Raw genomic sequence first — 26,385 nt, 5'->3', positions numbered from 1 at the left:
GAGTGGGCTGGGTATGCTCAGACGTGAGTCCCAGGCTCTCCACACCACTGGAGTCAAGCTATCCAGGCTGGTGAAGGCTGATAGCCAGAAACCGGTCCTTGGATGCTTGATTCCGGTCTGGGAAAGACATGGCTTGGTAGTTCGGACTGGACTGTTCCCATGAGGCACAGGGTCAGAGCTGATTTGCATATAGCCAGTGTCTAACACAGGGTGGTGTGGAGTGCAAAAAAACGATGGATTTAGGCCCAGATCCTTGTACTGGGGTGAATGTATGACATTGTTCTACATTCTGTCCATCAACTGTGTTTTTTGCAATTTTCACCCCGAGTGGGCTGGGTATGCTCAGACGTGAGTCCCAGGCACCTCCACACCACTGGAGTCAAGCTATCCAGGCTGATGAAGGCTGATAGCCAGAAACCGGTCCTTGGATGCTTGATTCCGGTCTGGGAAAGACATGGCTTGGTAGTTCGGACTGGACCGTTCCCATGAGTCACAGGGTCAGAGCTGATTTGCATATAGCCAGTGTCTAACCCAGGGTGGTGTGGAGTGCAAAAAAATCGATGGATTTAGGCCCAGATCCTTGTACTGGGGTGAATGTATGACATTGTTCTACATTCTGTCCATCAACTGTGTTTTTTGCAATTTTCACCCCGAGTGGGCTGGGTATGCTCAGACGTGAGTCCCAGGCTCTCCACACCACTGGAGTCAAGCTATCCAGGCTGATGAAGGCTGATAGCCAGAAACCGGTCCTTGGATGCTTGATTCCGGTCTGGGAAAGACATTGCTTGGTAGTTCGGACTGGACTGTTCCCATGAGGCAAAGGGTCAGAGCTGATTTGCATATAGCCAGTGTCTAACCCAGGGTGGCGTGGAGTGCAAAAAAACGATGGATTTAGGCCCAGATCCTTGTACTGGGGTGAATGTATGACATTGTTCTACATTCTATCCATCAACTGTGTTTTTTGCAATTTTCACCCCGAGTGGGCTGGGTATGCTCAGACGTGAGTCCCAGGCTCTCCACACCACTGGAGTCAAGCTATCCAGGCTGATGAAGGCTGATAGCCAGAAACCGGTCCTTGGATGCTTGATTCCGGTCTGGGAAAGACATTGCTTGGTAGTTCGGACTGGACTGTTCCCATGAGGCAAAGGGTCAGAGCTGATTTGCATATAGCCAGTGTCTAACCCAGGGTGGCGTGGAGTGCAAAAAAACGATGGATTTAGGCCCAGATCCTTGTACTGGGGTGAATGTATGACATTGTTCTACATTCTATCCATCAACAGTGTTTTTTGCAATATTCACCCCGAGTGGGCTGGGTGTGCTCAGACTTGAGTCCCAGGTTCTCCACACCACTGGAGTCAAGCTATCCAGGCTGATGAAGGCTGATAGCCAGAAACCGGTCCCTGGATGCTTGATTCCGATCTGGGAAAGACATGGCTTGGTAGTTCGGACTGGACTGTTCCCATGAGGCATAGGGTCAGAGCTGATTTGCATATAGCCAGTGTCTAACCCAGGGTGGTGTGGAGTGCAAAAAAACGATGAATTTAGGCCCAGATCCTTGTACTGGGGTGAATGTATGACATTGTTCTACATTCTGTCCATCAACTGTGTTTTTTGCAATTTTCACCCCGAGTGGGCGGGGTATGCTCAGACGTGAGTCCCAGGCTCTCCACACCACTGGAGTCAAGCTATCCAGGCTGATGAAGGATGATAGCCAGAAACCGGTCCTTGGATGCTTGATTCCGGTCTGGGAAAGACTTGGCTTGGTAGTTCGGACTGGACTGTTCCCATGAGGCACAGGGTCAGAGCTGATTTGCATATAGCCAGTGTCTAACCCAGGGTGGTGTGGAGTGCAAAAAAATGATGGATTTAGGCCCAGATCCTTGTACTGGGGTGAATGTATGACATTGTTCTACATTCTGTCAATCAACAGTGTTTTTTGCAATTTTCACCCCGAGTGGGCTGGGTATGCTCAGACGTGAGTCCCAGGTTCTCCACACCACTGGAGTCAAGCTATCCAGGCTGATGAAGGCTGATAGCCAGAAACCGGTCCCTGGATGCTTGATTCCGGTCTGGGAAAGACATGGCTTGGTAGTTCGGACTGGACTGTTCCCATGAGGCACTGGGTCAGAGCTGATTTGCATATAGCCAGTGTCTAACCCAGGATGGTGTGGAGTGCAAAAAATGATGGATTTAGGCCCAGATCCTTGTACTGGGCTGAATGTATGACATTGTTCTACATTCTGTCCATCAACTGTGTTTTTTGCAATTTTCACCCCGAGTGGGCTGGGTATGCTCAGACGTGAGTCCCAGGCTCTCCACACCACTGGAGTCAAGCTATCCAGGCTGATGAAGGCTGATAGCCAGAAACCGGTCCTTGGATGCTTGATTCCGGTCTGGGAAAGACATGGCTTGGTAGTTCGGACTGGACTGTTCCCATGAGGCACAGGGTCAGAGCTGATTTGCATATAGCCAGTGTCTAACCCAGGGTGGTGTGGAGTGCAAAAAAACGATGGATTTAGGCCCAGATCCTTGTACTGGGGTGAATGTATGACATTGTTCTACATTCTTTCCATCAACTGTGTTTTTTGCACTTTTCACCCCGAGTGGGCTGGGTATGCTCAGACGTGAGTCCCAGGCTCTCCACACCACTGGAGTCAAGCTATCCAGGCTGGTGAAGGCTGATAGCCAGAAACCGGTCCTTGGATGCTTGATTCCGGTCTGGGAAAGACATGGCTTGGTAGTTCGGACTGGACTGTTCCCATGTGGCACAGGGTTAGAGCTGATTTGCATATAGCCAGTGTCTAATCCAGGGTGGTGTGGAGTGCAAAAAAATGATGGATTTAGGCCCAGATCCTTGTACTGGGATGAATGTATGACATTGTTCTACATTCTGTCCATCAACTGTGTTTTTTGCCCTGTCCATAACTGGCAGGGCCGCTCTCATAAAAATGGTAATATTACCCAAACTATTATATCTGTTTGTCAATATTCCCTACTCCCCCAGCCGACACTTTTTCTCGATCATTAAAAGCCTACTTATGAAACTCACTTGGGGAGGAAAAATAGCCAGACTTCGGTGGGACATTCTAAAAACTCACTTGGGGAGGACAAATAGCCAGACTTCGGTGGGACATTCTCATGCGACCCTTCTGGGTAGGCGGATTTGAAATACCGGACCTGGAGTTATACTTTACCTGTGCCCAAGCTCATTTTGCCTCATATTGGATAACCCACCCTATGTGCCACACCTGGCGATTGAGGATGGATATATGACCCCGACCCCATGCACTGCCTACCTAAGCACCCCTGTAGTCCCAAGGTTTCTTGCCTCCACCACTGTACAATGCACCACCAGCGCATGGCAAGACCTAGCAATCCTCACACAATGCGCTCTGCTGAACTCCCCCTTGTGACCCTGTCCACTAGACAGGATATCCCAGTTACACAAGAAGGCAGGTGTCACAGGCTCCTCCGAAAGCTGTCAATAAAACCTGGGGGAAACTTTACATTTCTACTATGTTAGGTGATGTCAAAGCACTAACCCCCTGATTCCCACAGGATCCTCCCATCTTGTTCCCCTACATGTCCTTCTACAACAAACCGCTGCCTCCCACGTTATATCACTACTTTACAGCACAGTACAAAAAGACAGAGAATATGAACCTCCCCTAGCTAAGGGCAGATGAGAGGACGAATTAAGGCATCCCTTAACTGACTAACAGTGGTCCTTTTGCTGCAGACAGACTGGAGATATCATTGCAAACAGCACATTTTGAATCATTCATTATAAATATATCCATCGTCTCTACTACATCGCCTGGGACTGTCCACCCGTTCGCTGCTTCTGGACGGAGTTACTCGCGGCATTAGACCACATGACAGGGCTGCATGTTCCCGATGACCCCCTGACAACACTCTTAAGATACACTGAACCTCTTGCTACCAAAATCTGCAGACACGCATCCCTCGCACTTCTCCTTGTGAAGAGAAGGATCGCTTGCAGATGGGGAAGAGGGAGGACACCAAAATGTAAGGATTGGCTTCAAGACCTTATCTATTGCCAAGAACAATTGCACACTTATGCGGAACTCCTACCCCCTCTCCTCCCGACCACGGTGCCCGCTATGGCCAGTCCGGCCCTGATCAGCCATGGTACCCCTCTTTCAAATACTCATGTGTCTCAGATACAATGTCAGTAGGAAGTTAAACTCCTTTGAAGTCTGATTCATTGGTCAAACCATGCACCCAGCGGCTCCCCTGAGACCTCTGGGACCAAGTACATCACAAATATTGTACAGTACTAAAATAACATGCTTAAGTTTTGACTAATCATATACATGTTAACTATAATGCTCCTGGTGGCTGTCTTCTTTATGGCTTTTAAAGGTTCACCACTCAGGGCTGTATCCTTGCTCTAAAGATCCCATATCCTCTTTTTCTGTCCCCTCAGTACCGTCAAACTGTGCCATCCACATCACTCCATTTCATTTCTATAAAGTGACATACATATATGCATACATATAATAAATACTCAATGTGCCTAAAGGTGGAACCCAACCTACAGACAAAGCTGGCCCAATGGAAGTGGGACTGGCCCACAAACAGCATGGTGTCTTTACAATGAGCATCACTTTGGCCTCATTATGTGTACCCTGGATGGGGACAAGAAGATGTGGTTAGTTCAAATTGTGGTACTGTTCATAAAACCTGACTCTCTTCATTAGATGGTTTCCGTGGCCACAGTGAAATATTGATGATGCTACCTAGGATTAACAAGGCTGAGAAAAGGATGGGTTGTAGACTTCTACGGCCATTTTAAACTTTATTGGAAGCAATACACTTTAAATCAAAATGATGTGATTTAGATGACACCATGCTGAGAAGTCCGACATCACAGGCATCCGTGGTAGCACACCCTCTCATGCTATACCTTTTCACCGGCTTACCTGAAACACAAAGACAACACAAATCAGTTTCCCATCCTCTAGTGTACTTTGTAAGTTCATAAAACTGTAGAACTCTGCATAACATGCATTGTTTGACCGGTTGAGATATAGTGTGAGTATGAAAAGTTGCACATCACATAACATGCATTTTTGATGATTGAACTGAGACTTTTTTTCTACAAAAGGAAGGCACCAAACAATTAACTTATTTCTGTTCAGTTGTGATACTAAGAACCTATTAAGAGAACATATTGTGATATTGACAACACTTGGTGGGAACCTCATACCCAGATGGGTAAATTTCTCAGGGCAAAAATAACATATTTCTAGAATGAACACTTTTGCTGCAATAAGTGACTTCAGTATTATATTATTTGCTCATTATTTGTTCATCGTACCACATTCTACATTCTTAAAATCTTTAAGCTGACACTTGTGTCGTTTGTGTTTGGATCGATCGAATAAGCTTTCAGAAGGCTGAATTGGGCAATAAAACCAGAAACCAAAAGTTGAAACAAATAAGGAACCTCATTTTAAAGTCCATCTTACATTTTCTCAGGTAAGCAGAAGGAATATTTTTGAATTAAGGCATCATGTGCTTGACTAATCATACAATTTAAGAGTGTAACCTTCCTCAGCAATAAGTGAGGACAGGTGCCCAACAGCCAGGACGCTGAGATATAAGGATATCAGTGATGTATATTTAAGTGGAAAGACAGCAGGTACATTTAGAGGGGTATTAACATGGTACGTGGTTATCAAAGCATAATTTTTTATATTTGTTTTGTAGTACTATAGCTGCTGTGACTGTTCAGGGTAGCATTTACTGAACCATTGTTTATTGTTCCGTGTTCTGTGACACCCATTGTACCTATGGGGGCTCAAGACCTTTTTATTGTTATTAGTTCATGGTAAGAAAAAGCAAATCTTGGGGGAGGGGTCCATTTTGGCTTACCAGGCAATCAAATATAATAGGAGGAGCATCTCACACCAATCTACAGATGACTACATTTTTTCCATCCCCAAGTAGTCCATGCCACAGCTGTTCCTACCGGCTACCAGTAGCCATTGAAAATGCTGCGACTGCAGGGCCTTGTTCTGATTGAGTGAATGCTTTGTCAATCAGATTCTTCAACAACATCATCTTCCAACAATTCTGATTGGGCATGCTTTCAACCAATTAGAATATATTTTAGACAGTTTAGACCATTCTGATCAGGCTGCTAGTGGCTTTCTCTGTTTGGGTGCAAAACCTGCTTTTCTCTAGTCTGCTGTTGGGGCGTATTTGTTTGCAGTTTTTTAGATTATGATTTTTATTTTACAAGGAGGGTTCTACAAGGGAACCAGACTATGTTAAATGTATATTTTTGTCTAGTAGGGAAGTATAATGTAAAGATCTGGATTGGAGGTATCTAGTAGCAGAATGGGTTTAGAAAAGAGAAGCCAAGTAACTGTCAGTGGTGAGGCTGTATATGGCTCAGTAACATAAGATCTTCAATAATCAACACTTGCTCATAGGGAGCCAGTCAAGGAGAGGAAGATGGATAGAAATCTCACCGCCACGCAGCCCCCTGTGTGTTCTGGTTTCTGCTGCCACCGCTGCCCTCTAACCCGGCTAAGTGCTGTGTTTGCCATTCTTGATTGTCTGCTCGTCTTGGTTGTTGTTGTTATTAATCCCTTGATTGCCCCCCTGTGCCACTCTTGCCTTTTGTACCCTTTTGTACCCCTGTGCTCTGTTTCCACATGTGTGCCCCCTTTCTCCCTGTCCCCGCTAACTCCGTTTCCCCCGCCGTTTCTCCCCCATTGCTGCTTCCCTGCGGCCCGGCCCCCTCGACTCCCATTGGCCGCCCCGCTCCCAACTCACTGCTGCTCCTCCCTCCCTCTGCCCCTCATATAGAGGCTGCGCAGCAGTAGAGAGAGCGACCTTTGACCCTGCCACCAGGTAGCTCGCTCCCCTCACCGCCAGCCAGCCCCCTGTGTGTCCTGGTTCCTGCTGCCACTGCCGCACTTCTTAGCCGCCTCTAACCAGGTTAAGTACTGTGTTTGCCGTTCTTGATTGTCTGCTCGTCTTGGTTGTTGTTGTTATTGCTCCCTTGATTGCCCCCCTGTGCCACTCTTGCCTTTTGTACCCTTTTGTACCCCTGTGCTCTGTTTCCACATTTGTGCCCCCTTTCTCGCTGTCCCCGCTGCCTCCGTTTCCCCCACTGTTTCTCCCCCGGTGCTGCGCCCTGCGGCCCCGCCCCCTCGACTCCCATTGGCCGCCCTGCTCCCACCTCCCAGCTGCTCCTCCCTCACTCTGCCCTTCACATGGAGGCCGCGCAGCGACCGCGCGCAGTGGGCGCGCCCCTGGCGTGCCGTAGGCAAGCCCATCTGCGCCTGTCCGCCCCTGTCCCAGTAGCCCTGGCCCCCGCATGAGCCAGAAGCATTGACTGAGATACGACCCCGCTGCCCTCAACGCACTCAACACCGGACGACCACCTACCTGCTACCGAGCCACCCCAAGGCGCACCCAGGGATCCTTCATCTGCCAAGCCTTCAAATTCACCTGCCTCCGAACCTTCCCCCGCCCGCTGGACCAAGCAACGACAACAATCACCTCAAAAGCATCCTCCTCAACACCCGGTCTGTCCACATGTACGCCATCGAACCTTGGGACCTCCTCGACACAACAGCACCAGACATCGCCTTTCTCACGGAAACCTGGACAAACGCCTCCTCGGCCCCCGACATCGCCATAGCCATCCCGGAAGGCTACAAGATCACCCGGAAGAACCGCATCAACCAAACCGGAGGAGGAATTGCCTTCGTCTTCAAGAACACCATCAGCATCATGACCAACACCGAAGACACACTCTCCGCCGCCGAACACCTACACTTCCAGATTCACACCAACCCCAAGACCACCGTTAGAGGAACACTCATATACAGACCCCCGGTTCCGCGCACACAAATCAGCGAAACCATCACCGACTTCATCAGCCCGCACGCCCTAGCCTCACCAGAATACATCCTCTTAGGGGACCTGAACTTTCACCTGGAGGACAACAGCGACAACAACACCACCACCCTGCTCGACAACCTCGCCAACCTCGGACTCAAGCAACTGGTGAACACCCCCACCCACCTCGCTGGCCACACGCTCGACCCCATCTTCTCCGCTAGCAACCACGTCTCCTACAGCCACTCCACCGGACTATACTGGACCGACCACAGATGCATCCACTTCACCTTCCAAAAGAATACATCCCACCACCGTACGCAACAAATCCCCCACAGAAGCTGGAGCAAAATCACCACAGACCAGCTCCTTTCATCTCTGAGCCTGAACCCGGCAGCCAACCAACGGCGCAGCCCACAACCTCGCACAGTGGATCACCAACTGCGCCGACGACCTCGCCCCACTGAAGAAAACCCCTTGCATGACGGGCAACAGGAAAACCTCATGGTTCACAGATGCCCTCAAAGAATTAAAGAAATCCTGCCGTACCCTCGAAAAAACCTGGCGTCACGAACGTACTACAGAAAACATGACAGCCCTCAATTACGCCACTCGCGGACACCTCCAGCTGATTCGCACCACCAAAAGGTCATCGTTCAAAAAGCGGCTCGACAGCAACACCCACAACAGCAAGGAACTCTTCAGCATCGTCAAATAGCTCTCCAACCCTAACGCCAACAACAATGACATCACACCGTCACAAAATCTCTGCAACTCTCTCACCACGTACTTCCACCGCAAGATCGCAGACATACATGACAGATTCGGACCCCAGACTTCACCTCGAGTCACCGAACCAACGACGCCCACCACCACCCTCTGTTGGGATTTAGACTCGCGCCTACCGAACTACATATCCCATGATAACCGAGCCTCAGACTACTTCTCCCATGAGCCTTTGCTGCTGCGGGATATAGTGAGTCCGGACTGGGGAGTGAGTGTACTTGATTTTGACCCATGTACCTGCGGGAGCGCTGGCCGGCATTCTCAGTTGGTTTCCTAGAGGCTGTCTCCTTGAACTACTGCAGGCTGAGAAGAACTTCGATCCGGTAACGGTCCAGCGTTTCCTGTTTAGTGCGTTGCTGGGATTGTTAAAGAGCGGTTAGCTCTTGGACTTTGCAAAATATTCTGTTCTAGTTTTGTTTTGGGCTCTTTTAAGCAAGTCTCCGTGAGGGAGGAGTTGAAAGAGAATTACGCTGTTATTAGTGGACCGGTGGTCCGTCCAGTGGCGGAATGCAGGGGGGGCTCCTCCGCATTGCAGTCATGAATTCATGACGTCTGAAGCTCTATCTTGGATTACAAATACCAAAGCGGGCGGCGGTAGTGCTGGAACTACGCCCTGCCGTGTTTGGTGTGTCTTATTACTTTTCTTTGCACTTTTGTTTCCCATCGGTGTGAATGAGGAAATCTATATCGTTTTGCTTGTGAATCACCTTTGGAGTTGTTTTGATGACATTGAATCACTTACCAAAAAGGAGAGGATCTGTAGTCACGCTAGTGCTTAAACTAACTATGGCTGCTTTATGTCGGGGTGGTTAATTCCCCAGGGGTATGTACCATTTCCTTAGTGTTTCATACTTCGTATCATGTTAAGATAAACAGTATAAAACTAATGGTGGTTTTTATGTTGTTTAAGGAAGGAAGGTGTAAGGAGTATGTTGCTGGTTGGAAACTCAGAAGCATAAACAGGGCAGGTGACACTCCTTTCTATTTAGCGAGAATTTAATGAGAGTAGGCTTGAGGAATTGTATTAACCTGTATGCACTTTGTTTTACAGCTTCCCTTTCCCAGCAGTCCCCTTCCTTTCCTTTCCCGGTTTTTTCCCCTTTGGAGTTTTTTCCCTCACCGTATCACTTGAACACCCTGTGTTTACATATCAGGGTGTTCGGGAGGTCCGGAGGTGGAGCTTTATAACGGCGAACGGATCCTGCAGAGTGCCAACCTTGACACCCTCAGCGCCTGGACCCCCATCAGCACTGAAGACACCACCTACATCATGAACACCATCCACTCTGGCTCTCCTTCTGACCCATGCCCACATCATATCTTCAACAAAGCTGACATCATCATCGCACCCCACCTCCTTCACGTTATAAACAACTCCTTCACGTCAGCCACCTTCCCTGAGAGCTGGAAGCACGCAGAAATCAATGCCCTTCTGAAGAAACCCACACCGGACCCCAAAGACCTCAAGACATTTTGCCCCATCTCTCTTCTGCCCTTCCCGGCTAAAGTCATCGAGAAGACCGTCAATAAACACCTGTCTGCATTGCTCGAGGCAAACAACTCGCTCGACCCGTCCCAGTCCGGATTTCGAGCCAACCACAGCACCGAGACCGCCCTCATCGCAGCCACCAACGACATCAGGACCCTGTTGGACAATGGAGAAACAACCGCTCTCATCCTCCTAGACCTTTCGGCAGCCTTTGACACTGTATGCCATCGCACCCTAATAACCCTTCTCTTCAACACTGGAATCCAAGGAAAGGCCCTGGACTGGATCACCTTGTTCCTCTCCGACAGAACCCCGAGAGTCCGCCTCCCCCCCTTCCGCTCAGAGGCCACCAAGATCATCTGCGGTGTAGCCCAAGGATCCTCGCTCAGCCCAACCCTCTTCAATATCTACATGAGCCCCCTCGTTGCCATCGCACGCAAACACAACATCAACATCATCTCCTACGCCGACGACACCCAGCTTATATTCTCCCTCACGAAACACCCAGCCACCGCCAAAACCAAACGCCAGGAAGGGATTAAAGACGTCGCAGAATGGATGAAGCTCAGTCGCCTGAAGCTGAACTCAGACAAGATGGAAGTCCTCATCCTCGGACAATCCCCATCCGCCTGGGACAACTCCTGGTGGCTCACAGCACTGGGAACCGTACCGACACCCACGAACCACACACGCAACCTGGGATTCATCCTGGACTCCTCCCTCACGATGACCAAGCAAGTCAATGCCATCTCATCCTCTTGCTTTAACACCCTGTGCATGCTCCGGTAAATCTTCAGGTGGATCCCCACCAAAACCAGAAAGACCGTCACCCAGGCCATCGTCACCAGCCGACTAGACTACGGAAACGCGCTATATGCCGGAACCACTGCCAAACTTCAGAAACGACTCCAACGCATACAGAACGCCTCCGCACAACTCATCCTTTACATCCCTCGCCACAGCCACATATCCGCACACCTGAGAAACCTGTACTTCCTCCCCATCAGCTAAAGGATCACGTTCAGACTCCTCACCCACGCACACGGCTCCATGGCATGGGCCCCGAATACCTCAACAGCCGCCTCTCGTTCTACATCCCCACCCTCCAGCTCCGCTCCGCCAACCTCGCCCTTGCCAACGTTCCACAGATACGCAGGACCACCACCGGAGGAAGATCGTTCTCCTACCTGGCAGCCAAAACACTGAACTCCCTCCCCGCACACCTACGACTGACACAGGACCATCTCACCTTCAGGAAACACCTAAAGACCTGGCTATTCGAGCAGTAGCAGCAACCCCACCCCAGCGCCTTGAGACCCTCGTGGGTGAGTAGCGCGCTATATAAATGTACTGATTGATTGATTGATTGATTGATAGAGGAGATAGCCGACAATCCTACAAAAGAGAATTGCAATAGTCCAAAGTAGAAATGATGAGAGCCCGAAATAGGTTATTTCTGGAGCAGCTCTGCAGGAACCAAGTAATTTCTCTGATTACTTAAAGCATAAGGAAGGATGTAGTAAGCTTCTCAATATGTGCCACAAAGCAATTTGTCATGAAAAATAACATACAGAATTATTAGAAACCAACTTGCCTATGGACATTAATTTGCCTGCTTCATCAACCACTGTCCCAGTTCTCAATGTCTGCTCCCCCATCTTGAGCACCCTTTCTGCCTACAAAACACAGAGGGGCATATTTACAAGAAGATATCACCACCAGAACATCACTTTTAGCGATGTTCTGGTGGCGATATGCCCTTCTCCATATTTATAAAGTGGTATTAAGTCACTTTTTCTGGCCTAAGGCCACTTTGTAAATAAGGCCCCTTTACATGCATAACATAGAAAGGCATTACAAAGGGGGGTTTGATCTCATTCAAGAATGCTTCCAGGTGGTAATCTACTTTGAACTCTAAAAAAGACACAGTAAGAGAACTGGCCATAAGAGGGTATAGAGTTTGGTTGTCAGTATAATGCCAATAGGTCCCTTTTAGTTCAGATTTAAAATTAACCCAGCATCGGCTGGAGAAAACCGAAGATTCTTCTACCCAATCTGGCCCAGCGAATCTTACATTGTCTGAAGTCAGGCAATCCTACAGTTCATCTATGGCCATATGCAATGTCACGAGTTCTGGGGTAACTCAGGGGGATATGTACAAGGAAGTGGCAGAGTGGGGCGTTAGCCGTCATGGCTTAACGCCTCACTCCACCACTTCAGAAACACAAGGGTACACCACATTTACAAGGATATGGTGTGGCTTTGCATTTCCCCCTGCACTGATGGTACACTTAGCAGTGTAGAGCCATTGCAGGTACCCTTGCACCACAGTGTAAGGGAGGACTATTTATGTGTAGGAAGGTGTCCCTTCCTGCATATAAACAACCCTAAAATGCCATTTTGTCACTTTTATGCGGGCACATGAAAGTCACAAAATGGCATTTTTTTAGAGATTGTTTAGGTGCAGGAAGGGGGACCTTGCTGTACATAACCAAGCCATGGCATTTGGATTTTTCCATGTGTGCTGCACAAGGCAACACACATGGAAAAAGCAAAAAAGTATTTCCTGGTCTTAATTTTGGCACTGCCTCCTATGCACGCTGCCCTTGTACATAAGGGGCAACATCAACATCAATGGGTTTTGCTGTGGAATGCCCACCACAACACCCATTGCCCACACCTTTCACACTAACAATAGTGTGAAAAGGGCTTTATTTACATTAAGTTGGTTAACACTGCCTTGTAAATAAGGCTAAGCCCCTATCGCCACCACAACGTTGAAAAAACTGATGTTGTGGTGGCGATAGGGGCTTGTACATATGGCCTTCAGAGTCTCAGCCAGCACAAAAGCCGTATTAACCCAACTGTGTCATTGATGTGTCTAAGGCAATAATATAGATGTAGGGAGACAAGCGGGGTGCAAGCTGGTAAGCTACTTAGGTACCTCATAAAAACAATCTTCTTTTATCTCTAAGGTCTAGTGTCTTGGAAGCCCAAAAGCTCTCCACTGTACAGAATGGCTCCTAGTGACTGAGCTTTGTAGATTTCAAGAGCTGGAGTCAACTGATGAGAAAAGGAGCCCTCAAAATACCCCCACAATGTAGTTTGAGCCCACGCATCTGAATATGGGGTAATCAATCAAATCGTTCTGTGAGCGTAACCCCCAGATAAATGAACATCCGAACTCTTTCAAGAGCCACTCTGAGTCAGGTTTGCATGGGTAGTTGGCCAGGAGTTGGAAACCATGCATTTTGTCTTGCTAAGGTTAATCTTCAGCATATACTGCTTGCAGAATGACCAAAACAACTCAGAGAATCTAGATCCCTATAGGGGATTTCGATAATAAAAGGGTATTGTCTGCAAACAATAGGGTTACGACCCTGGCACTACGTAGGGTGTCACTCTCACATTTCTTAAGCTGTGATACTAAATCATTAATACATAAGAGAAAGAGGGTAGGAACCAACACTCACTCCCGCCTTACTCCCTGGTGATACGGGATGGGATGCATTAAATCACCCTGGGATCCGCATAATTTGTCGAATGTAGTCTAGTTAAAACTTCTATTAGAAACTCCCGGACCTCCATCTCTGCCAATACCTTCCACAGAGATTCTCTGGGCGCTAGATCAAAAGCATACTGAAGGTACAAAAATATAACAAAGTCTGCTGCCCCCTACGTGAATGTATTTCAAGTATAACAATTGCAGGCGGAATACCTGGTCAATTGTTCTAAGCCATCAGTGAAACCCACCTGCAAGGAAGTTAGTACATTAAACCTATTAAAAATTATCTGACAAAACAATTATTATGAATTATCAATGAGGCTGATTGGTCTGTAGTTAGAGGGTAGGGACCTAGAACACGTTTTAAAAATTGGGTTAATTTCAGCCACTGCTCTAGTGGAAGGCATAGATGCACCGACCTCTATAGCACTAAAGAACAGAGAAAAATAAGGACTCACTACATCTCCGTAGGTCTTGAAAAGATCACCTGCCATCTTATCCAAACCTAGGACTTTATTTGGCACGATCCAGTCTAATGCTTTGGAGATCTCACTGTTGGAAATACTGTGGGCTGTTTGCGTCAGCGACTAAATGGAATGCTCAGCCATACATTTCGGAAGGAGTTAGTACTTGCCACCCCGGTGGCTTGGGTATAAAGGGCAGCCTGGGACAATCCCTGGTCGACAGCTCCCGAATATAACTGGGTGAAATTCTCAACCCAAGCAACAGCAGAAATGTTACTATCCAATGGGGCATGGGTGCCAAAGTCCTCATTAGCGATGTTGCGCCAAAAAGAACAATAATACTTGCATTTGTTGGTACTTAGAATAGAGTCCCATTTAAAAAGGTTCCCTTTTAGAAATAACAATTTATTTTTGTAGAGTGACCTGGCCATCCAGATGGGGGTTCTACATCCAGTTTTGGTGGCCCAGGATAGGGCACACATGGCCACTCACCAGGTGTAGCATAGGGCCTCTTTCTTCCTCATGGGAATGGTCTAAATTCTATTAAGAATAAATTCCTTGGGGAGGAAAACATAAGCTTACAAATTTCACTCAATCTCAGTAGGGAAGTTGCGTCATCTGGGGTCCTAAAATCTGTGAGTCTGATTCTGTCAGAGAGCTGCTCCACTTGAGCCTACGCCTCTCCCATTGCACTCCCGTAGAAAATTGCTATATGTAAAAGCATTTAGCTATAACACAGTAGCAGTCCATCTCTTGACCATGAGGGAGTGGGAGGCCAGGAACACCCATGGCGTCATCCTCATCACTGATTGGATCTTCTAGCAGGGCAGACAGCAGCTGAAATTTTCAATTAAAAAGTGCCTGCCACCAGTTTAAAAGTTTTTGTGCGGGCAGATCAGTCATATGTGAAACAATCAAATCAGTTACTTGAAGCTCAGCACCATTACCCCATGCCTGCAGTACACATTATATAAGTAGTATATACTACCTGTATAAAAGCAAAGGGAAACACACTGTACATCAGCACTACCCAATGCAAACTACCCAGACATGCAGCAAACAGTAGTTTTGATCCAAACTGACAATGCTCTAGAGGGTCTTCCCTTCCCTGTGGTGGTAGGAATTAGGTTAAAATTGACAAACCCTGCTTGGCGTCTGGGGCAACTGACAAAGAAGCAGATTAAAAAGATTTTATGCCATGCTTGTGTCACAAAAGGGAAGCATATCAGCGCCAAATCATTTTGTCGGATTTTCTTTCCAGTTCCAAACTTGTTTAATGATGGAAATAAGGTGAAAGTATCTCGTAGCATTGCATGGCACTGCTATGCATTACTTAGTGCCAAGGGGGCATACCATGGGTGTTCCAATTTCCTAAATAAAGTAGACAGACTTTAGCATCAGAAAATAGTGCAACCTCCTTTATTTTCCGACTACACATGTGTGGTACACTATACATAACACATACAAAGTGGGAACATTTCTAAAATTATCTAAACATATTATTTTGAGCTGGAAGGGTAGCCTTCCACTACAAAATCTATGCTTGACTCACGGAGACATCTTTGCACTATGGCGCAAAGGTGTCTCCGTGGTGTACGGCAGCTAATCTCAGCTCCACACTACAGAGAGGGTAGGAGAGTGCCATATTTCCTAAATGTGGCGCTCACCTGCCATCTCCTCAAGCAGTGCAGAATTTTTGGCTGCTGCACTATTCTGCATGAGGCCTTGGTACATCTGGCCAAAAGTCTCTTGAAACAGGCAGATGTCAAATTAATCTGTGGAAAGACCGTAATCAGGGTACTCAAGTTTTGACACCAAGCCAGCAAAATTCAAGGAGATGATCTTAGTATGGGAGTGCAGGTGCAGTGGAGTGTCGCCCAAAATGTGAGACCCCAAGGCTATGGGGGATTCATGAGGAAGCCCAACATAACTAAGGGAGGGGGATACACACTCCAAATGGAGTAGGAGCAGAACATGGTGGAGTAGTGGGAGACGGCTGCACCTTGGTGGGAAGGAATTTAGACACTGTAGCCAGAATATCGCTATTGCTGGTAGACAGACCAGGGTGTCAGTCTAAACTATCCTGGTTGGTGAGAGAAACAATTCTGTTGGAGGTCAAGCCTGAAAACGTATCTCCAGCAGCAACCCTGGATGATCCCAAACTTTCCCTGGGTGACAAATGCTTACAGAAAAATGCCAGGGGGACAAGGTTAATGTCGTCTCTCACTAAACAGGCCCGAGCCCCATTCTTTACCAACCACTGAGCCAGACCAGGGTTCCTACAATTGAAAACAACACAATCCCCTCTCATGTTTTTGGGTGATGAGTCCACCCAACACACCCTCCTTACCAATAGGATGTTGTCATATTGAGCGATTTCGAAAACCGTATGATTGATCAAGTAATGACATACCTTATTTTTAAGGTGCTCATAGGCTCTTCACGGCACCCCTGAGGTGGGGGTACTCCAGTAAGAATGGCTACATATGGACAGCAGGCAGGGGAGGTTCAGGCAGGACTTAGGCTGAGGGGAGTCACTTGAGTCCAGGGCACCCAATCCTAATGTATGCACCCCTGGGCCGTTTACCCCTCTTGTTCCCAACTGTAGGGGGCACAAATCACCTTGAACTTGGGAGGACTGGTCAGGACCTATGCTTTCCAGTAACCTCAAGGGAACAGCTGAAGTAGTACTATCACCAACAATGTTAGTCAACTGCAGCTACGCCAAAACCTGTTGACCTTAGGCAACGTATAATGAAAACATCAACTGGCTAACAGTATGTTCCCGGAAACATATCTTATCCAACAATGGAGAAATGCAAGCATGCACAGAAGACGAACATCTGTCCAAAATCCCATCCTAGTCGATAGGTGACGGTACACCATCATCAGCTGCAGGTTTAATTGAAGCCTGCCCAGACAGCAGCAAGGCGTGGGGGGGTCTACATACACCTTGCAACCAGTACTATGACTGAAACTGCATTGTAATTTAGCACGTCCCTCATGCTTCGTTTTATGGTTCCTTTTGGAGCTAGGTTCACTGTCACTGATTTTTGTACCGCCCTGATTGCAGAAAGATGTAGGAGTGGGCAGGGCAGCCCTCTGGTCTGTAGCCATAATCGGCATTAATCCAGGGGTGATAGGTGGGACTGGAATGATTGGACCTGCGGATGGACTTGCCAGGGAAGTTAGAGGACAACCAGAGGCAACACCAAAATCCTGAGAGAGACACCTTTCGGCCAGTTCTATTTCCTTTGAAACAACATAGACAACACAAATTAAAAATGAGAGCAATGTTGTACCTCCTGAGGTATTGGCAGAAGTAATGACTTTGCCTCTTGGAATTTTCTTTTCAACCATTATTCTATTCACCCTATGCAAGGACCACAAGAAAATATAGGTGGGCATGAAATTTAAGGTGCTAAAGCACCAGAGCTGACAACCACCTAGAGATAGCACAGCCAGGGTACTACACAACAATAGCAGGAGGGTCAGCGAGCTACAAATGAAAGAAAATATGCCCAGCCTCTTCTAGTGCTAGGTGACTCATAGTACACTTGGAGGGGCACATCACATCCTTCACTTCAGGGCCCCCGCCTTGCACTGAAAATGTCTGGGGGAAGTAGTCCCACCCTAAACTGGTGCAGAGACAAAAAAATTGCAGTTATGTCCAAACCCCTCTAGCCCTTGTCTGCATAGTCATGGAAACATTAAATGAAATTATGGCTAAGAAGTTTCTAGCGGTGGATAGGATGAGCGGCCTAATCTGGAGAGTGCAGCAAACACCCCTCCTCAGCAGCTGCCTTAAAACATATAATTCCCTGATAAGCTAATGGGATTCAATAGATGGACAAGCCTTCCTGCGCTCATGGACATAAGAGCATGCAAAAAAGGTTCTTTACCCAAGTCGACTAAGGAAAGTAGACAATGCAGGAGCCACAAAACACACAGGGTAGTGAGTCACACTGCCTGCATGAGTTCGAGATGGTCCAGCAGGGTCAGGCAGGTAGATGGGCCAAGTTTTAAAAAAACAAGCGGCGGGCCCAGCTCAACCTTCCCTGGGCTCCGGTGGACATGGATGGGCCCACCCTGGCCTTTGCCCATGCAGAACCCTCATGTGTCCCGCACACGTGTCACAACACTTTGTAGAGCTGATGATCGGACCTCCCAGGCCTTCTCTGAGAGTTGGAGCTCTTACAGTGCAGGGATCTCTGGAACTGAAGGTTCGTTCCAATAATGCAGAAATGTTCAATATGGCATGGTACTCCATGCCCCCCCACATGTAGCTTTAGTCCTCTTCTACTATAACCACTACTCCTAGGTATATATAGTTTCCTTCTGTTGCAACAGCATTTACCACTACCACCATTTTATCACCACTCAAGCCATGCCTACAATCCTAAATCTATGTAAAATGCATTCTAATTCCACTTCCGCAGAGAGATCAGCTTCTGCGCAGAGGTCTCCCTTTTGTACAGTCATGGTTGAAATTAACTCTTTCATTATCAGGAACTTGGACTACCGCATTAGTACTTTAGTGACCCTTCTATATCACTTTCTCAACACAAGAACACTTTGGGCCAGATGTACGATCCTTACAATTTGCAAGTTGCAAATGTTGTCGTTTTGCGACTTGAAAAATGTAATTTACAACAGTGTCTCAGACAGTGGTTGTGATTCCTCGTGGGGTCGCAAGTTGCCAGTCTCATTAATATTCATGACGTAGGTGCAATTTGCAACCCAATTGGGAACAATTTTGCATTCGCAAATGGGCCGATTACCCTTGGAATTCTTATGGAATTAAGGTGTGTGACAAGTGTAATCACAGTAACATCTTTGTGAATCGGGCACCTCTATCATCATACTTTTGGCAAATATATCTCTTCCTGCAACCTAATATCAGCTCATTTTTGCTTCTTAACTGTTGTAAGACTCCCCTGTGCACTTCTGAGTCCGGTCCTTCTGGGACCAAAACAGTGGAACCCTCTTCCACTGGCTACCAATACCAGCAGAACAGGGTGGGAGTTCAAAGGTCATGTGCTTAACTGTTTATGCAGCCAGGCTTTGAAAGAGCCAGGTCCCTCTGACTCTCGGACCTGATAGTATTTTAAAACGGACATTGAAACGAGTCCCTATATTCATGCCCAAGACTTTTCAGGGATTTCTGAAAAATAAATATAATAAAGATTTAGGTAATTCATGTCAGTGATTCTGTTCTGGTATATATTTCATATCTTGTCACAAATCTTGAACTCCATTAGAGTGTTAGCTATCTCCGGGATATTGATTTTTGTGTATGTTTTTGTAGCATATTACTCTTGTAAGGTGCATGCTTTGAACTTAGCCATCTTTAGCTGTTTATAAAAGCTGCGACAGAGCTCTGAACTTGAGACTAAAGGCAGTGCGAGTTTCTCACAATGCCTGTCAATGGGATGCTCAGAATACATATTCAACCAATCCCTGGCTTTTCTCCACACAAACAACCATTGACAAAACCAACAGTTTTAGGTGTTCCAAAATACTGGTCTGGTGGCACACACACACAGAAATTGTTTGTGTTTAAGTCACGGCTATAACTGCAAAGGCCAAAACCCTTTGAGAGATCCTCCCCACCTTTTATCCCATTTGAGCTCTGCATGCAGTTCTTCCTAAGAGTACAGATATGTCAGTTGTGCCTATATACCTCAAGCAAACAGTCATTTGCCCGTTACATTGACCTGTTAAAATGTTACAGGTTCTACGGTACTCACATATATATGACCTTGTTGTGTTCTTTTCCATTCCATCAACACGTTTTCACTACTTTCATGTACTAGATGTATTCTTTCTTTAATGCACATAAATAAATGCAAATTTTATTTCATTGAATAAATAAATGCATATTTTCTCTAGCTTCCTTATCTAGTGCTCTTAGCCAAAGCGTATCAGTTTGCTGTAAAATTATCCAATATGATGAACAGCTTTTTACTGGGACTTGTTAATAAGTTACCATATTAAATAACTGATAACAATGATGCATCACCCATGAGGGTTACCTGGTTTGGAGCCTGATTTAGTGAAGGTGGTACACTTGTCCTCCTTGCCTACGCAGAGAATGTCCTCCGCAGGTGTGCATCCATCAGAGGACTGGTCCGTGAAGCATGCTGGACACTTGTATCCATTCGCCGTCACATTTACAGGATGCACTAAAGGAACAAGGAAAAAAAATCTCAGGGTTTTTCAACTACATTTGAGGAATAAAAAGTGTCACAAAGGTGATGATGCCCTATTCTACTTCAACGGGATACAAGAACCTGTCTTTACATGGACCACATCACTACCGGTAGACTGTCCCAGTTAGCCACATCCCGAGGTAGCTACTCACTTCTCAAATCTCCCATATAAAGTGAGGTGCAGTGTGCACTCCTGGACAAACATGCAGTGTCCAGAGGGGATAAACAAGTCCATTTGTACATCTCCTCTACTGGGGACATGCAGCATCAAAGGTCCTGCCAGTCTCACCTGCAATGCCAGCTGTTCCAGCATCTTCATAAATGAATGGATTAACATTTTCCTCAGAACCTCTGAGCACAACACTGTGGCCTGTGGGCTACACATAAAAACTTTGGAGCTAACCCCATAGACTTCATATAATGTGAACAGTGAGGTCTTTTCACTTTCTACTAGGGTAGTGTAATAATAGAAAAGGCTTTTATTTACACGTGTGTTAAAAAGTAAATTAAACGCAATACACAGAGAACACTGAAAGGTCCTAACACCTTCTTGAGTTGAGGAAGAACATAGAGCATGCACATGCACTTGGTTGCTTTAACACTGGGCTATGCTTGAGCTGAACCAGGGATCTTTGGGACTTGCTACAAGTAATGCAATGTTACATTAATGCAACAATCTTATGATATTTTTTACTCTGTTGTAATGCCTCTGGTTCAAGAGGACTAGTCTACTCGTTAAAGCTTCAGCTACTACTCAGTTTTTAGATAGAACACAGTTCGAAACCTATTTAGGCTGAAACAGTTTTTTAGTTTGTAGCACCAGAGGGATGTGATAGTCCATTGATACCCCTGGTCTCAACTGATATCTTCTAGCTGTTAGGTGAACCAGTCCCCATGGGAAAACGTCTTTAGGATGGATACCCAGCACCAAGAAAAGTAGTATAATCTTTGTAAGTTCCACAAACTTGCTTTGGTCTTTGCGTCCTTGGATGTGGAGCTTGATGGCTCTGGGGTGGGCTCTATTCATTGAAAGATCCTCCCAGAGCCAGACTCAGAATCCAAAGCAGTCCTGGAAAATGTTGTCAGACCAGCCCCCCTATGGTGCATAGTGTGTGCAGGGATAGAGCCTGACAACTACAAAGGGGAGCTTTGAGGGGAATTTTCCCCCAAGGAAAACGTGGGGGGAAATCGTGCATTCTACAACACGTTTTTCACTTTATATATTCAATTGTATTAGCTTTTGAAGCACAGTAAGAAATTACCTCTGTGTTCATTCTGAATCCCCGCTTTTGCCGAAAACCCTTCCCTCCCCCTCCCTTGACTTCCAATTTACGGTCGTTGAGTCCGATCCCACCCCCCCTTCCTCACCGAAGTTCTTTGGGTGGGCCCGCACTCACTCTTTCAGGCGATCCGCCGTCAGAGCACCTCCTCCTTCATTCCTGTTTTCTTTCGCCCTTTCTTCCATTGATTTTCTTGATTCGACCCACTTTCCAAGTTGTGGTTTTACCGCTCATGGCTCATATGACGTGCTCGAGCGCGTCTTTCCCCTTCATAACGAGGAATGGCCCTTGGCAGGGTGGCGTCGTGTCCCCCGCTTGCCTACGGTCTTTCCTCTAATTTTCCGGCAGCGGCTGGCTCGAGCGCATCAGTTACATCGTGCTCCCCAGCTGCTGCCGGATATCTCACCGATACTGTTTCAACTCGCGTCTTTTAAGGATCTTTACTGATACTCCTACAAAAAAGGGGTAAACAAATTTTATTGGGAAGACAGCTTTTACTCCCATTTTACTAACCCTCACTGGCCCTGACTTTAAATTAATAAATATATACCCAGCATTTTTCACCTTATTAACCTATATATCTCTTACTAAAAAGCTAAAAAAAAAATAACAAAATTGGCACTTATATATATATTTTTTGTTATTCTAACCCATTCTTACCTGTTGTTCATAAGTCCATATCCAACAACAGTATCTTTATCTTCTAAATGCCTGTTATGTCTGACATGGAGTCCGACGATGGCATTGCCAGTTCCCCTAATCACACAAGTGACTCTTTTAAAAACTTCCTGCAAAAAGAAATGAGGTCCTGCATGATGTGCATGCTAAAGGAGGTTATGTCATCTAAGAAACCCTTTCTTTTTGAACATGATGACACCTCTTCTTGCGATCCTCTACTCTTACACACCAAGAGCAGTAGGAAGTCCAAATACTGCGAAGGCACTATGGGAGGTCGTGGAACCTCAACTGACTTGGGAGGTCCCAGCACCTCAAACTTGTTGGAAGCCCCTTGCGCCTCAAAAGATACAGGTGTCCCTCGCGACACAAATAGGATGGGTGCCCCTAGCGACAAGAATTATAATAGTGCCCAAAATGATGCAGGTAGAGACTCTGATGAGGAAGAAGTCTTGACCTGGACGATGAAGATCTCAACTTCAATAATCATTTTGAGCTTGACTCGTCCCCCTCTGCTAAAGATGCTATCCTTGACCCCCTGGGTGGGGAAATGTTCTCTCCTCTCAACATCTCCCACCCCAATAGTTCCAAATGGTTTCCACAAGATCATGTTTCAAAATGTATCATCAGATGGCTCAGAAATTCTCTTGAGAGGGAAACGCGTAACACTCTTAGGTCAGAATGTCAGAGGCCCTCCATTCAAGACAAGGTCTGTCAGGCTCCAAACCTCGACCCTGATTTAATAAAAAAATTATTCAAACTAGGTAAAGACCCTCGTAAGGGCCTTGAAAGAGCTCTCAAGAACTCCCTTCTGGCCTTCTCAGGCATGGTTCCTGACAACCTCGGAACTGTCTAGCGACATCCCCTTCCTAATCCCTGCAACGAAAGTTCTGGTTTCAAACGCAAACGGAGAAGATCACCACCTAATCCTTTCAGGGAATTTGAACCTTCTTGCTTGAAAAGTGTCAGGCAATCTAACGAGTTGTCTGGACTTTCGTCATCAGCTCCCACTCTCCTCAGAGAGTCCTGGGCACCAGGGACACATTACAGGTACAATAGCATTTGGAGAAAATGGTTTTGTTGGTGCATGGAGAGGAACCTGGAGCCCGTGGAGGCTCCTATCGTCAGCATAGTTAATTTCCTTGTCGAATTATTTGACAATGGCCTCTCCTATAGATCCATTAATTGTTACAGATCAGCGATCTCTGCTGGACATTCTCTCGTCAACGGTAACACGGTATGTATGAATGTTATCATTTGTAGAGTTCTGAAAAGTGTTAGACTAAGAAGACCTCCTAGACCCAAATACCAATCCTTGTGGGATGTTAGACTTATCCTAGACCTTTTTTCTTCATGGCCTGATAATCCCTTTCTTAATAGGAAATACTTTTCCATTAAACTTGCTACTCTCTTATGTTTGATATCTTGTCGTTGGGTATCTGATGTTGAATCATTTTGATATTTCTAATAGATGTTATGACATGTATGGTGTTAAGTTTGAAATTCTTAGGAGTACTAAAACTATGTCAGATTCCATCTTTTACCCTCGTTTAGATTACTGCAAAAAAACTTTGTGTTGTTGATTGTATGAAAGAATATGATTCCAGAATGAAAAACATTCGCCCTCAGGATGCTAATCAACTTCTTATTTCATTTGTTAAACCATTTAAGCCAGTCTCTTCTTGTTCCATTGCTAGATGGGTCAAACTAGCTATGAACCTCGCTGGTATTGACCTTTCTAAATTCCAAGCCCACTCTCTCAGTGGTGCTATGGCTAGTAAATCCTTCTGGTCTGGTGGTAAGTTAGATGATATCCTTAAAGCGGCTGATTGGTTCAATGCTTCCACTTTTGCTCGTCATTATTGTAAACCTATTGAACATATGTCCGATGTTGTCCTTCAAGGCTACCAACATGCATAATGTAGCCTCCTGTCTTGGAATGAAATTGCGATTCTCCTATTAACATGACCAGAGATTCTGGATTTCATTAAAGACGCGGAGGCTAACATTATCCCACCAGTCCCTCCCTTGGAGGGAGTATCTATTTATATGTTGTTGATCTTTTGCACGTGTTTCTTTACTGTTTACTGTAATCATTTTTTCTGCCTTCATTGCTTAAGGTTTGAACCTTTTTAACTTTTTCATTTTTCTTTTCAGGTAACTCAACTCAGTGGTATCTTCCACTGTAGGGGAAATCTTAACTAAGCCACAACACCTCTGCCCCTACGATCGCCTTGGAAGGCGCCGAGGTGACATCACTTAGAATGTCACGGCTGAGAGCGTTCTAAGGCAAGCGCCCGCAGAAGCTGGCGGCTGGCATGCTGTGAGTGAGTCAACTGTTGCTGGGATCTGTTATGTACTACTTGTGAAGTTACCTTAATAAAGCTGTTTTAGTATCCACGACTTCGGCGTCTTCTTATGCCATTCTAGATGCTACACTGGCGACGAGGATCAACAAGAAAATGAAAAAGCAGCTTCGACCCCAACACGCAACACTCAGCCAGCCAACATAAAGGAGAAACCTACCGGGAGAAGACAGGCAGGTGTTGGTGCCATAACCGCTGCTATTGAAAGTGAAAGATATAGTCTCTCCCCGCTGGATCAGTGGAGCAGTAAGTGTGGCACATAGCTGTGGGCTGAAATCCAGAAGAGTGACCACTGTCGTATAGGGGGTCAGTACCTGGGAGTGACGGACGGTGCTAACATGTCCCGGTGTGTGCGATGGAAGGCTAATGAGGGTGCGCTCTCTCCTAGCGCCAAGTGAAGGAGGTGCGGTTCTGAGGCAGAGTGAGACTAAGTAGAACATAACTCCACGCAACAGTAAAGGTAGCCAGAAGAGGCTGGTGTGTGTCTTCAAGGATTTCTGGCAGTCCCTGTCACATGACGAAAAAAGGAACTGGGGCGAAGGAGCTGAAACACTGGTTAATTGGGAGGAAGACCTTGCCAGGGAAAATCTGCAGTGAGGGACAGCGCCATCTAGTGGGCTCCAGGGAGTACTAAGTTACATCTTCCACCATGTATGAAGAACTGTGTGTCTGAGAAAAGAGAACTGGACTTCAATGAGGGCTCTGTTCTCCTAGGGAAAATACGGAAGAGTGGTTATTTTTTGTTATTAAGTGTACATTTCCAAGTGGGTTATTGTGCTGAAAATTGTGATTGTGCTAGAAATGCAAATTTCACTAGGGCTAAAATGCAAAATGTAATGCCCCCTCCTTTCTTCTTACCAAGCCCAGGGGAAGAACTATGCAGTTGTATGTGGACCCAATTTAGGACTGAAAAGGAAAGTAGCATTGTTGGCGTATTACATGGGGGCGGAAGGAGAGGAAGTGCTAGAACATCTCCCAGATCTGAGTGCACATGAAGCAAGAGGATTGAATGAATTCGAAATTAGTCTTAAAAAACTATATCCAGGTACCATTTTGGTAAAAGAGGGCAGAAGGAAGGAGAATCAAAAATCAAATAAAAATATTTTTTTTTAAAAAAGGAAGGAGAATCAATACAAGACTTCGTCTCAGATCTGCGCAAACTGGCTGCCACGTGCAAGTTTGGGGGTGCGTGTGAGGAAAGGATCAGAGACCAGTTTGTGTTGACATGCAGGACTGAGCGAGTGTGGGAAGAGTTGTGGCTAAAAGACGACCCACCACTAAGGGAGGTGCTCATAGTGGCCAAGCAAGTGGAACACATGATGCAGTGTGTAAGCGAAATCAAGCAAGACAGCGAAAGCAAAGTCAGCGAGAGCAAGGTTAAAGTGAGTGAAGTAGTAGTAGAAGGCAATAGTGTGTTGGCAGTTAAGGAGCGGAAGAATGTGCAGAAGGAACAGAAGGAGAGCAAAGGGGGATGGACTTTCAAGGGAAACTGCTATAGGTGTGGCAAGCAAGGACATATGGCAAGTGACAAAGATTGTCCTGCGTTGAAATACACGTGTAGTAAGTGTGCAGGAAGGGTCATTTCAGACAGTACTGCAGGAGCGGTCAGGGTTACAAGAGGCAAGGAAAGGATAACACTGCACAGGTGTGTGAGGAAATCGTCTTGCATGTACAGAGCGGACAGGTCAGCAATCCTAAGAACTCGATAAAGGTTGAGGAGACAG

The 26,385-nt window shown here is 46.4% G+C and overlaps 1 protein-coding gene across 1 annotated transcript in view; it reads right to left on the bottom strand.

The window, feature by feature from the left end:
- Positions 1-4,790: 4,790 nt before the first annotated feature.
- Positions 4,791-26,385, bottom strand: part of LOC144767712 (phospholipase A2 inhibitor and Ly6/PLAUR domain-containing protein-like) — a 102,983-nt gene continuing 81,388 nt past the window's right edge. Inside the window, exons 4-5 of the mRNA XM_078651102.1 lie at positions 20,164-20,313; positions 4,791-4,946 (exon numbers count right to left, since the gene is read on the bottom strand). Of these exons, the coding sequence (XP_078507228.1) occupies positions 4,816-4,946; positions 20,164-20,313 (281 nt within the window). The 3' untranslated portion in view covers positions 4,791-4,815. The remainder of the gene's footprint in view (positions 4,947-20,163; positions 20,314-26,385) is intronic.

This window comes from Lissotriton helveticus, chromosome 7 (assembly GCF_964261635.1).
Source record: "Lissotriton helveticus chromosome 7, aLisHel1.1, whole genome shotgun sequence".
Lineage (NCBI taxonomy): Eukaryota > Metazoa > Chordata > Amphibia > Caudata > Salamandridae > Lissotriton > Lissotriton helveticus.
Note: the sequence above shows the minus strand (reverse complement) of the source record. Positions and strands in the feature narration are given on the sequence as shown.